This window comes from Natrix helvetica (genome assembly GCF_964273705.1).
Source record: "Natrix helvetica genome assembly, chromosome: 12".
In the NCBI taxonomy this organism is placed as follows: domain Eukaryota; kingdom Metazoa; phylum Chordata; class Lepidosauria; order Squamata; family Natricidae; genus Natrix; species Natrix helvetica.
The window spans coordinates 11,198,923-11,213,041 of NC_138556.1; the positions used below are offsets into that span (position 1 = coordinate 11,198,923).

Consider the following 14,119-nt stretch of genomic DNA (forward strand, 5'->3'; position numbering starts at 1 on the left):
TTTGATCCTAAAATACACAACTCTGAATGAAGACATACTTTTCCAATGCCCCAATCCGAATAAGACCAGTTCTAAAGTGGTATATTGGACACGCCAGTGGTTGAGCTCAAAGTGAACCAAACTAGCCATAGTGCCTTCTTTGTAGATCCCCATAGATCAGTGATCTATGATCTTCGGTTTGCTTTCTTATCCTCACTAGGGAAGGCTGAGCTAGGATGACAGCACCTGTTTTTGGAGGTGGGGTTCGGGGGGGGGGGGGGGGCTCTGCCTTTGATGGCTGAAAGAGGGTGAAAATGAGGAATGAAAGAGATAGAGCTTATGATCACAATCTACGTTTAGGCAAGAAAAACAAAATGCCCAAGCACAGTATAGGTGGTACCTTGCTCAATAGTAGTAACTGTGAGAGGGATCTTGGAATCCTAGTGGACAACCATTTAAATATAAGCCAGCAGTGTGCAGAAGCTGCCAAAAAAGCCAACACAGTTCTAGACGGCATAAACAGAGGGATAGAATCAAGATCACGGGAAGTTTTAATACTACTTTATAATGCCTTGGTAAGGCCACACTTGGAATACTACATCCAGTTTTGGTCGCCACATGTAAAAAAAGATGTGAAGACTCTAGAAAGAGTGCAGAGAAAAGCAACAAAGATGATTAGGGGACTGGGGGCTAAAACATATGAAGAACGGTTGCAGGAACTGGGTATGTCTAGTTTAATAGAAAGAAGGACCAGGGGAGACATGATAGCAGTGTTCCAATATCTCAGGGGCTGCCACAAAGAAGAGGGAGTCAAACTATTCTCCAAAGCACCTGAGGGCAGGACAAGAAGCAATGGGTGGAAACTAATCAAGGGGAGAAGCAACCTAGAACTAAGGAGAAATTTCCTGACAGAAGAATTCATCAATGGAACAACTTGCCTGCAGAAGATGTGAATGCTCCAACACTGGAATTTTTTAAGGTTGGATATCCATTTGTCTGAAGTGAAGTAGGGTTTTCTGCCTAAGCAGGGGTTGGACTAGAAGACCTCCAAGGTCCCTTCCAATTCTATTATTCTATTCTATCAATTGAGGTAGTCCTCAACTTAGAACCATTCATTTAGTGACCACTTGAAGTTACAACATCACTGGGGGTGGAAAGTGACTTAGGACTGGTCCTCCCACTTACGAATGACGCAGCGTCCACCCCATGGTCCCATGATCAAAATATAGGCCACTGGCTATGTTTATAACGGTTGCATGCAATCGCTCCGGCTTTCCACTAGCAAAGTCAATGGGAGAACGTGGATTCACTGAACCAATCGCGTGATTCACCATAGCCCCCCCCCAAAAAAGTTCTAAAATCGTATGCTGCTTGCTTAACAAACGCCCGTCGTAGCAATGGGAATTCCAGTCCTAATCTGGGTTATACATTGAGAACTACCTGCGCTGCATTTCAAGGCGAAGCTGAGGTTGATCTTCCCACCTGGGACTGTTCATTTTTAGAGAGTTGTGTCTTCAGTGTCCATCCAGACCCCAAAAAGCTTCTCGGCGATTATTTTGCCATCATATCGGGGCAGGTTGCCTCCAAAGTCAGCTGGCAAGATATTGGCATCTATCTCTTGAAAGAAGGTGGCAAGTTCATCCCCATGCACGAAGACCTGTGTTAGAAAGGAAAGGGGGAAAGTGTGAGCAGAAGGAAGCCAGGATTCTTTTGTGGAGCTGCTTATTCTGGCTTTTTTTTTAAAAAAAAATCTAGCCTAGCAATGGAAATTCTGGTCCGAATTGTGGTGATAAGCTGAAGGCTACCCTGTTGTGGCCCACCAGCAGAGCTGGCAGCAGATTCGGACAATGAGGAGGTTGGGGGGGGGGAACATGGGCCAGTCCTGGAAAGGGGGGAAGCTCTGATGAGGGCTCTGTCAGAAGCAGAGAGGGGGCCAGGGCTGTATGTCAGTTACCAGCTACCTTCAGAGTCACCTTCAGTGAGGCAGACAAACAGATGGAGCCTGTTCCCAGTGTGCGCATGCGCGGAGTTGCCAGGCAAAATGAACAGCTAAAGAACAGGGGTCGACTTGGGAGTAAGGCCACAAGTGGACGATGAATGGCCCCTCCCAGAGGAAATGAAAGAGGAGCAAAAAGGGAGTGGAGTTTGCAGGAGACAATTGGTTTGCTTAATTGGTTCGTGACTCTCCAGAGACTCCTTGCCAAGTTTTGCAGATATCACCCCTCCAGTTCTCCAAGCCAGATAAGGTCTGTGACTATAAATCCTCCCTTGAAAGACTTTGCTGGATGTGAATGAGCAGAATTCACAGTCAATTAATAAAAGGTTTTTTTTTTTTGCTGGGACAAGGAGTTTGTTTCATGCTCTTGGGAAGCCTCGGTCAGAACATACCCGTACTATTGTGCAGTCTTCGGTGGTGCAACTCACCCTTTCCAGAAGCTTGTTCTTCAGGAATGGTTTGACAACATTGTAGGTGGTGGTAAAATACCAAGGCTGGTGAATGAAATGAATGGCCTTGAATCGAGCTGGAAAGGAATCCTGGGAATTCCAAAGATAAACGTGAAATTATTTACGTACAGGCAACTGAGTTATTGTAAATCCTGAGCCCCAACCCCTTAAGTGGCAAAGAATTTTGCAGAAGTCCATTGACTTCAACATGGGCTGCATTTGAGATTTGGAACTTAATGGGGTAGCAGTACAAAATGGAGATTTGGAACTTAAACAAAATGGAGATTTGGAACTTAATGGGGTAGCAGTACAAAATGGAGCCCTAGGGAAGGATTTGCTTTCAAATCCTTCCCTAGGGCTCCATTTTGTACTGCTACCCCATTAAGCATGATTGTCTTAATTTAGGGTCATTTTCAGATGCTGTTCCACCTCTGCAGCTTGCTAGGGCAAGTAGATGAGGCTCACCTGTAGCATGTCCACCATTTTTTTCAGTTCAGAAGGCTTGATACCGTAGGCTTGCTGCATGGTGAATCCCTTGAAGTTTTCAATGATACAGAAGCCATTGATTTGAGTTTCCTCGTTCTCCAGCAGCTTCTCCAAGATCACGCAGTAGGCACGGAGGATCTGTAGCAAAACCATTGGAGAATACCAGCTCAGGCTCCCAACTCATTCACGGGCCTTCCTCTACCACGTTGGCTTTGAAACGCCAGCCATAAAACTTTGCATTGGTTCTGCTAGTGATGCAATCAAAGTAGTTAATTGTCATCAAAGAAAATAGGATTGGATTTGTGGGGTCCTTGGTGCTCTCCGAGCTTCGTTGTTTTCTTGCAGATGTTTCATTACCAAACTAAGTAATGTTATCAGCACTGATGGTGTTACCTAGTTTGGGTAATGAAGCATCTGCAAGGAAACAACCAAGCTCAGAGAGCATCAAGGGCCCTATGGGTCAAATAGTATCTTCTGCCAATAGGATTGGATTTACACATCATGCAAAGACGTAATGGAATTTCTTTTGACCATGCATAGGCTGAATGAATCTAGCTGCTGTAGTTTGGAAACCATGGTTCCTAGCATAGCATAATGTGTGAACTCCCCAACCAAATATGTTTCCTTAAACCATGATTAAAATAAACGGTGGATTAGTGTGTTGTGCAAACTATTTGTGTCATTATAAACACTTGAGTTTCCAATAATGTGGGCAGCTTTGCCTGGCCCAATGGAGGCTAAAATGAGAGGCCGCAAGTTGTGATGATTATATCTGTGATGGATTCCTTCATTAAAGAAACCACATTTGGTTTTAATGAAGTTTTAGCAGGCTGCAATTAATTATTATAATATACGGTACACTAATCCACGAATTGGGATCTCCAAAGCACAGTTAGTTCACTTCATCTAAATCAAAGATATTGGTTATGGGCTGCAAAACTCCAAATGTCCGTGGGATGACAGCAAAGAGATACAGAAAGCATTAACTCTGTTTTAGGTCCTTTCAGATGTTCCCAGCCCAGATGTGGTACTTCTACAAAAATAAGCAAACTGTAGTGTAGTGCAATGTGTGAACCCAGCTACTTAATTCTATTGCCGTGGTAGTATAGTTCTGAATACCAAATACTTGTGAATTGATTTTGCTTGTTCTGCTTCTGGGTTTCCTTCCAGTTGATTTCTGACTGGCTATAGATGTGACTTAGATTCATGCCTATCAAAACTGATAAGGCATCACGTGGCTTATTCCAAACAAAGCAATTCATACAATGTTCCCTAAGAGACATTCTCCTGTCTTTTGGCTGATGTAAATTTTCTGGTGCAAGTAAAAGAACTTAACATAGCTACCCCACCTAAGAAAAAGAGCATAAACAAAGATCATGAAAAATGAAGAAAGGCGGAAGTTCCTTCATTACATAGCAAGTAAGCTACATGGCATCTCCCTTCTCTGTTTGCATTTGTATCCAGATGTTCTCCAACCTAGATGAAAAATATCGGCAATTGCCATTGAACAACGTATTTTCTGGCCACAGCACTTTCCCTGCTTTAGGGAGAACTGTTGTGGCCCACCAGCAGTCAGCACAGCTGGCAGCAGAGTTGGATAGTGAGGAGGTTGGAGAGGAACATGACCAGTCCTGGAGTCTGGGGAAGGCTCAGACAAGGGCTCTGCATCGGAGGCAGAGACAGGGTCAAGGCCATCTGACAGTTCTCAGCTACCTTCGGAGCTAGGCAGCAGTGAGGCAGAGGAACAGCTGGAGCCTGTTCCCAGTGTGTGCATGTGCAGAGCTGCCAGAAGAAAAGAACAACTCAGAAATCAGGGTCGATTTGGGAGTAAAGCCACAAGTGGATAGTGAATAGTTCCTCCGATAGAAAATAAAAGAGGAGCGAAAGGGAAGTGGGCTTTTGCAGGAAACAATTTGTTCATTCGTTTCAGGAGTGTGAAGATCTGAATCTCAGAGACTCTGTGCCTTGTACAACACTGTGTTTGGAAAATATTTACAAAGCAGTTTTCCAAGCTAGATAAGGTCTGTGGTCATAAATTCACCTTTGAAAGACTGTTTGCCAGGCCTTTGCTGAATGTCAATGGGAGGAATTGACATTGATTTAATAAAAGGGATTTTGTCAAGACCAGGAATCTGCTTTGTGCTTTTTGGGGAAGCCTAGGTCAGAAGAGGAACTATGATGGTTAAAGGCTTAGAAAAAGCTTACAAAAAGATGAACGCCTTTGCCGAACAAATACCAACCTCGTCAAACGTGATCTCTTCATAATCCCAGTTCTCTATGTTGAACAGCAATACCACCCGACCATATTTATCCCTGTTGCACAAAATGCCAGGGTAGCCAGCCTCAATGGTACTCCGTACTGCCTCGGGTACCAGGTTTTCGAAGAGTTCTGGATACTGCTGACGGAAGTTGACGTAACCTGGAGTTAGGGATAGAGGCTCTAACAGTGCCACATTTAGAGATGCTACATGGGCCAACAGCTCAACAATCAAATTAAAACGTGACGTCTCCAAGGTGGAACTGGTGACAGAGGCAGGGTTTTTTCCTAGTTAAGAGCTGCATGCTTTGAACGACAAGTTAATACACTCCAATCAATAGCTCAATAAACTCAACACTTTCGTTGTGATACAGAAATTACCCATTTTAATTTGAAGGAAGCCAAAGGCACAACAATAATTTTTGGAATTCGTAACTGGCATGCATAAAAAAATGTAATTTTGCACACATGGACTTGAGCGTGAATAGAACAACCTCTTAAAGCAAAAGACCTGCTTCTATCCGGATTCCAGTTTGTAGAGATGTTTCAATGGACATTCAAAATAAGTGCAAGCAGAACTCCTCTGCAGACCGTCCATCTCAAAAATCTGAAACCCACTAGCTGGCAAGTAGACAAATAGTATTGTAACGACTCCTATCTATGACTAATGGAGGTGGTGGAACTATTATACTGGTGACTTTTAAGAAGAGACTGGACAACCACTTGTCTGAAAGGTCTGAAAGGTATAGGGTCTCTTGCTTGAGCCAGGGGTTGGACTAGAAGATCTCCAAGGTCCCTTCAAACTCTTTTATTCTGATCTATTCTGTTCTGATAGTGCTATTACCCACAATTTGGGTAGGAATAGAAATAGAATAACAGAGTTGGAAGGGACCTTGTAGGTCTTCTAGTCCAACCCCCTGCTTAGGCAGGAAACCCTACACCACTTCAGACAAATGGTTATCCAACATCTTCTTTAAAATTTCCAGTTGGAGCATTCACAAATTCTGGAGGCAAGTTGTTCCACTGATTAATTGTTCTAACAATTAATCTATCTTTCAAGGGCCACTGAGCCAGTGCTGTCCAAAGACATTTTCGTGGTCGTGTGGCCAGCAAAATATCAGGAAGCACTGTTATATTCCCACCAAAATGGTACCTATTTATCTACTGGCATTTGCATGCCTTCAAACTGCTAGGTGGGCAGGAGCTAGGCGAGGACGGGAGCTCACCCCATCGCATAGCACTCGGGTTTCGGGCATCAGCTTTCCTGCCAACAAGCCCAGCCTCTTATCCACTGAGCATCACACCACCAACCTATGAACTGGATAACTGTAAAAACCATTGAAATCAGTAAGTAAATAAAATTCAACCCCCACAGAGTAAGAGTTATGGATCTTTATGTCTGGAGGAAAGGGTCCAATGGAAGAATCCTCACCTTTAATCAAATCATAAGCTCTGTTGATATCAAACTTGCGGGCACGTATGAAACGGAGGAGGAAAGCTGCTTCCTTCCCCTGCATTTTATCAGCCACCGTTTTGCAAATGTCGTCTCCATCTTTAGCTTTCTCCTGGATAAGCTCCCGAAGCTCTTTGATTGCTAATTCACGTTTCTCTGAGGTCTCGTTCAATTCATCTTTAGCCTAGAGATGAGAGCCAAAGATAATGTGACAGATAGACAATGAGTTGGAGGATCATACTGGAGCCTCTGCTTTTCCTGGGAAAGTACAGGCAATCCTCAACTTACAACCATTTGTTTAACGGCTGTTACAAGACACTGAAAAGTGTGACTTATGATCAGTCCTTGCACTTTACAACTGTTGTAGCATCACCATTGACAAAGGTGTAGGTGCTTCCAACAAGCAAAGTCAGTGGGGGAAGCAGGATTCACTTAATAACAATAATAAGTGAATCCCGCTTCCCCCACTGACATTAGCCAGGAGATCACAATACTATTGCAGAGTAGTAGTTTGGCTCTGTTGTAGGAAATGCTTCCACGATTCCTAAGGTGTGCCACAGGAGGGCACGCTGTCTTTGCACCAGAAATAAAGACAAGCGGGGTCATCCAAAGCTCCTTCCATTCCCAGAGCCACCTCGCAAACAGGCACAGCAATTGGGGAGGTTCAGAGAGAAGGAATCTGTCTGCCTGCACAGAACACCAACTCGTCTCCTCCTCACCAAAGTGGAACCTATTTATCTACTCACATAGAACATGCTTTCAAACTGTTAGGTGGACAGAAGCTGAGGTGAATGACGGGACCAGTGCTAGGACTCAAACTGCTGGATCAGAGACCATCTCCAGGGTCATCAAGCCGCTGAGCCACCACACTGCCAACTGGTTTCACTCTATGACATGTGATTCACTTAACAATTGTAGTGATTTGTTTAACAACCGGGACAGAAAAGGCTGAAATATCAGGCACCACTCACTTTCTTAGCAATGGCAATTCAGGGCCCAGTTGTGGTTTTAAATCCAGGACTGCCTGTAGTCCTTTTCTCATTAATTGGAGGAATCCTTTCTACCAAAATATACCCCCCCCACACACACAAATTTTTATGGTACACAACCTGAAATCTGGATGCAGGATTAGAGTCCTTTCTAAAGTGGAAACCAAATTGTAACTGTTATGTATGTATATGTAACAAGGAATATTTTTAAACATGTGGGGAATTATCCTTTAAAAGTAATGGTTCCTCTTCCATACCAAGAGTTGTTGTGAATCAAACCAACATTTTGAACTAGAGTGAACTGATATCCAAGTAGAGTCAACAGTTTGAGTTGGAGCTTACAATACAGTACTGCGGTTAACGCTGCCCTATTTTTTGGAGTTTGGTGCCATCCAGTGGCTGATAGGGAAAGATTGAAGGCAAAGGAGGTCCAGGCAGAAGAACATCATGGAAGGAGGAGGAGGAGGAGGAGGAGGAGGAGGAGGAGGAGGAGGAGGAGGAGGAGGAGGAGGAGGAGGAGGAGGAGGAGGAGGAGGAGGAGGAGGAGAAGGAGAAGGAGAAGGAGAAGGAGAAGGAGAAGGAGAAGGAGAAGGAGAAGGAGAAGGAGAAGGAGAAGGAGAAGGAGAAGGAGAAGGAGAAGGAGAAGGAGAAGGAGAAGGAGAAGGAGAAGGAGAAGGAGAAGGAGAAGGAGAAGAAGAAGAAGAAGAAGAAGAAGAAGAAGAAGAAGAAGAAGAAGAAGAAGAAGAAGAAGAAGAAGAAATAATAATAGTTCTCTCTATCATCTAGGCGTGGCTTAACATTAGAGGATTTTAGGATTAGGTGGCCATGACTGTGAAGTAAATGGTTATAGCTCTTACAATGAATAAGATGATCAACGTTAGGTAGCTGAGCGTAGATTAAAAGGCCTGAGTGACATGCAAACTGGCACAAGGAACTTGCAGCCAAAGACGTATATATTTACAGTCCTCTCTAAAGCCAGCGCATCTGTGCTGAATGTTTTTCTTGGCCATCTTCCGCATCTGCAAAGGGTCCTTGGCTTCCTGCTCCTGTCGTTCTCCCCAATTTTACACGACGCTCACCTTCTGCAGGGTGTGTGCGGGGATCTTCTCATGCTTCCCAAACACGGGACCGTGGTCGCTGGTGCTCAGTCGCTCGAGTTTAGTCCGCAAAGCCTGCTCCTCTTCCGAAAGAGGCCTGAAGGTGCCAGTCTGGGAAGGAAATTGCAAGGTGAAAATAGCATCTGCTCCGGTGGTGGGATTCAAAGTTTTTTTTTTACTAACGGTTCTGTGGGCGTGGCTTGGTGGGCCTGGCATGGCTTGGTAGGAGGAGAGGAGTTGCTCTTCTCTGCACTCTTTCTAGAGTCTCCACATCTTTTCTACATCCTGGCAACCAAAACTGAATGCAGTATTCCAAGTGGGGCCTTACCAAGGCATTATAAAGTGGCATTAACACTTCCCGTGATCTTGATTCTAACTAGCTGGAACCGAGTTGGGAGGGACCTTGGGAGGGTCTTCTACTCCAACCCGCCCGGATTTATTTCAATATGAGATGGGCGGCAAATCAATAACATAAATAAATAAACCCCTTACCCAAGTAGGAGACCCTGTGCCATTCTAGACAAGTGGCCACCTACTCTCTTCTTGAAAACCTCATGTGATGCAGCAGCTCCAACTACACAGACCGGACTTGTAGAGCATGCCAGACCAAAATGGGGTTTGTTGCTTTGGGGTTTAAAGTGTTGTGTGACCAGAGCTGTTGCTAGTGCAGAAGCCGGCTGTCAGGGGAAACTCCCTGACGTCATCAGCCCGGACACAACAAGAGCCAAGTCTGCTGAAGAGAAGGTTTAAATCTGGCATGCTTTCTAACAGTTTATCCCCAGTAAGAACTCGAGAATGGCATCAAAGTAAGGGAGTTAAAACTCACCATTGTTGTCATCTTTGCACTCCAATCTAGCCCCTGGGAGAAAGAAAAGGAGACAGAAAACAACAGGTAATGGGCAGAGGGAAGAACATGGAAGAACATGGAAGAGCTACCAGCAAGACAATCCTCAGATAGAAACAATTTTAGTCTGGGGGAGAAATATAATTTGAGAAAGCATTCGAGACTTAACCCTCCATTTTGCTCATGAAAATAAAGGGAGGGCGTGGGGAAATCTTCAAACTTGCAAGATTCTGTTATTATATCCTTATTTTAAAAAATTATATTAGCATTCATAGCTTTGGTTTTCTAATTTACCTTGAAGGGCTGACATTAAGTGTAAAAAATACAAAACTTCTCTATACATACTCAAGTTTTTATCTACCGCTGCCCAACTAGTTGTTTTGATTTTTGTGTTTGTCTCCATAATAATGATAAATAATAATAATGCCTCAATAGTGAATGTTGCAATACCCGGAGACAGCAGAGTAGAAGAAAAAGAATAGGATAAAAAAGTCACAAAATATAAAGTCCTTCAAATAGAAATAGAACGACCGTGGCAAAAGAAAGCAAAGAAAGTACCAATAGTAATCGGAGACTTGGGTACAATCCCAAAACATCTAGAGTATCATTGGAACAACATCGTCATAGAATGGAATGGAATGGAATAGAATAGAATAGAACAGAACAGTGATTGGATACACAAGAAATTTGTCTTTGGTGCATAATTAACAAAATCACCATCAGTTAATTGCAAAAGGCAGCCCTACTTGGAAAGCTTACATCCTGCAATGATTTCTTTTAACACCATCATCAACCTGTTTGCAAATACTGTACATCCAATTCCTATCTGTGAAATGGTTGCTAGCCTTAGGCTCCATCACCACTCCTTTTTTTTTTAAAAAAAAAAGATCAATAAAGCTACGGCATCTTTGACTGCAGAAACAGAACTAACGCTGGCCATATTGCAAAACGTCAACAAAGAAAATACTCACAAAGGATGCTAAGATACTTGAGGAAGATCTCTGTGGGAGATCCTGAAGCCAAGAGTGAAGAACCCTGGACACAGGCAGGCTGCAGGGAAGCCAGTGGGACTGGAGAGGATCAAAAAGAACTCCTGACAAACTTCCCGTTCGAAACGCTGGGTTGGGATTAGGCCGTCCCAGGGCATCGCTCAGGAGGGCTTCATAATAAGGTCAACCCAAACCAGTGAAGGGATTCCCATGGAGGGAAAGTACAAAAGGCAAATGAGGGAATGGGAACAAAGGTTAACGCAGCGGCCAAGGAGATTTGGCTCAGAGAAACGCATAACAGGGACATTGATGGGATTCTGGGACCGATTAACCGTGCATAAAAGCCTCTTATTGTGTAACTGGGCCAGACTCATTAGTGTAACATGGAGGGAGAATGAAGGATTCATTAGAATGTGGAAAGTGAGATAAAAGGCAAAGATGGCAACTCCATCAAAGGAGGAAGAGCAGCTTTCGGGTGATTTTAGATATTTTGCATACGTGAGGTCCATATTCTCTTCCTTCCCTGTCCGTGTGTGTATTTGTGTGTTTGTATCCTTTGTCAGAGATGCGGTGACTCAGTGGCTAAGACGCTGAGCTTGTCAATCAGAAAGGTCGGCAGTTCGCCGGTTCGAATCCCTAGCGAGCTCCCGTTACTTGCCCCAGCTTCTGCCAACCCACCAGTTCGAAAGCATGTAAAAAATGCATGTAGAAAAAATAGGGACCACCTTTGGTGGAAAGGTAACAGCGTTCCATGCGTCTTCGACATTTAGTCATGCCGGCCACATGATCACGGAGACATCTTTGGACAGCGCTGGCTCTTTGGCTCTGAAACAGAGATGAGCACCGCCCCCTAGAGTCGGGAACGACTAGCACATATTTACCTTACCTTATCCTTTGTCAGCAGAAGGATGCAAGTTCTCTTTATATCTTTAAATGCATCACTGCTTCTTCCCACCATTCTTTTGCTTAAACAGGTTCTTAAGGTTCTGAGTGTTTGCTGATATAAATGACTTCCCTGCCCTGAGAACTGTTGGCCCCCAGCTCATGGCTCACTCTTTGGTCGATGTCTCAGTGTGTGACATCCATCTAACCAGACCTTCCTTACCAATTATGGGCAATTGTTCTGTCCTTCGACTGGAGCCCTTCCTGGAAGCATCTGGTGGGACCTGGGACATCAATCTCTTTACTTGATCCAAGAGGGTTCTTCTTCCTAAGTCCTTACGTACTCGTCAGTTCATTCTCTTTACATAGAATGGGGCGGAGGCTGGAGGGCTACGGTTAGTCCTCGACTTACAAGGTTCAAAGTTAGGACAACCTTGGAAAAGTGACTGGTGAACCCTGCTTGCAGTTATGGCCAGTGTACCATCCCATACGGTCACGTGATTGCAATTCGGGTGATTGGTTCCCATTTAGGATAGTTGCAGTGTCTTGTGAACCAACTATCCACCTTTTCAGATACGTCTTCTGAAAAAAAAGTTGATTGGGGAAGCCAGATGCGCTTAATGACCACATGATTCGCTTCATGACCGCAAGCTTCACTCAATGACCATGGCAAACATGATTGTAAAATCAGTTCTGAAGATTCCAATCCCAATGGAATCAACCATAAATTGAGGACTACCTGTACCATTAATTATAGGGGGAAGAGAGGACAACAGAGAACAAATGATGGCATGTGCGTGAAGACACCGTCACAATGACATCAAAACACATTTATTTGTATCATGATTGTGCCATTTTTTGCAAGTAGTATTCTATTGATATCACAATGTGTACTTAATACACCTGCAATTATGCCCATTCACATTTTAAACTTTATGTATGTATTCATCCATGCTCTCTCTCTCTCTCTCTCTCTTTCCCCCTCTCTCCCTCTCTCCTTCCCTCCCTCTCTTTCTTTTTGGGTTCCCATGTTGCATCAAACAATAGTGTATTGATTTTTTGAATAAGCTACCAATAGCAGAGTGTTCATAACTTGCTAAGCCATTATTAGCCATCATTTATAATCCACAGCAGCTACGTTCAAATCACAAGGCAAGTCAAAAAAATCAAAGCTTGGATTATCACATACAGTCACAGGCCGTTCCTCTAATGGGAACAGGAGATTAGTTTAGATTCAGATTAAAAAGAATAGGCAAGGGGGAGGCCATTAAAACTAGCAGACGGTCCTTTTAACTTAAAAAGATTCCAGATCCAAAGAAAGAAGCACATAGGCCCAGTAGAGAGGAACTGAAATAGGAAAGATGCATTCTTTAATTGCTTGGGGATGTAAGGATTTGGAATTCCATGGCACCAGGACTGTAGAAGGAAAATATGTGTTCCAATTGTGAGTGCAGATCAAAGGGGGGGACAGAGGGGGGGGGAGGAAGGGAGGGAAAGAGAGAGAGAAAGAAAGAAAAGAGAGAGAGAATGAGAGAAAGAAAGAAAAGAAAACAGGAAGAGAGGAAGAAAAAGAGAAAGAAAAGAAAGAGAGAAAGAAGAGAAAAAGAAAAAAAGAAAAGAGAAAGAGAAATAAGAGAGAGAAAAGAAAGAAGAAAGAGAGAAAGAAAGAACAGAAAAGAGAGAGAGAGAACTGTCATTGGGACTTGAGTGGAGAAGGCACAATATGAATTCAGGCAAATGTCATTTTGATCTCTTTTCTTTCCCCTGCAGCTTCTGATTGGTCATCCTCACATTTGACAGTTTTCATGAATGGTATTATTTGGCCCTTGTTAAGCAAACACAATACTGTATGTAGGCATTGATGTCTGGCCCCCATTTGACATTGTCTGCAGAGGCTCTGTGTGAAGGGCTGAAAGATTAAAAAGATGTCTCTCTGCCTGTCTATCCACCTACATATGAAAGCAGGATCTGGAAATCACCCACCAGTATTTTTCAGCAGAGTGCTTGGGCCAATAATTAATGTTACAATGTGTAGTGTTATGATAAGTAATAACTGGGTATGAATATTGAATGGTACCTATGAAAGGAAGATTAGAAACCCTTTTGGATTATATATAAAGGTTAATAAAAAAAAATTAAGTTAGATTCAGTTAAATCTTGATTATTAGGGGGGAAAATGATATGCAGGATATAGTCAAACAAAGGAAGGATAATGATAATAACGTATATGTATGTATGTATGTATGTATGTATGTATGTATGTATGTATGTATGTATGTGTACAACATAAGGAAATGGGATGTAAATTGTAAACAGTGATTTGGAAAGAAGGATTAGAAAACTTTGTTATTAAATATTATGGATGTTTAGCTAGAATAGGACATAAGGATTTAGTGTTATTGGAGGGTTTTAGAAATAGTAAATGAAATGCCAGTATGTGGTTATGTATTAAATCTTGGTATATTTTATGATGAAGGACATTTAAACAATTATAGTCAAATGAAAATGGAAGTATGATGACGGTAACATGTATAAATATCTGAGTTAAAATACTTGAGTTAATATGAATTATGCTTGATGACTGTGGAAGAGATGCACAAAAGCCTTTTGTAACCAACTGATACACTTGCTACAGTATGTAAAGAAGGAAGAATTTATGTGTTGTGTTTGTTTTGAAAATAAAAAAAAACTTTTATAA

At 42.9% G+C, this 14,119-nt stretch overlaps 1 protein-coding gene across 1 annotated transcript; it reads right to left on the minus strand.

Annotated features, from left to right (window-relative positions):
- Positions 1 to 1,477: 1,477 nt before the first annotated feature.
- On the minus strand, positions 1,478 to 10,697 carry RLBP1 (retinaldehyde binding protein 1; the record flags this gene model as incomplete). Its single annotated transcript, XM_081964507.1, has 8 exons — positions 1,478 to 1,636; positions 2,404 to 2,514; positions 2,890 to 3,048; positions 5,151 to 5,329; positions 6,600 to 6,804; positions 8,689 to 8,817; positions 9,533 to 9,565; positions 10,539 to 10,697. The coding sequence occupies 8 exons, from the start codon at positions 10,695 to 10,697 to the stop codon at positions 1,478 to 1,480; spliced, it is 1,134 nt and encodes a 377-aa protein (XP_081820633.1).
- Positions 10,698 to 14,119: the final 3,422 nt, after the last annotated feature.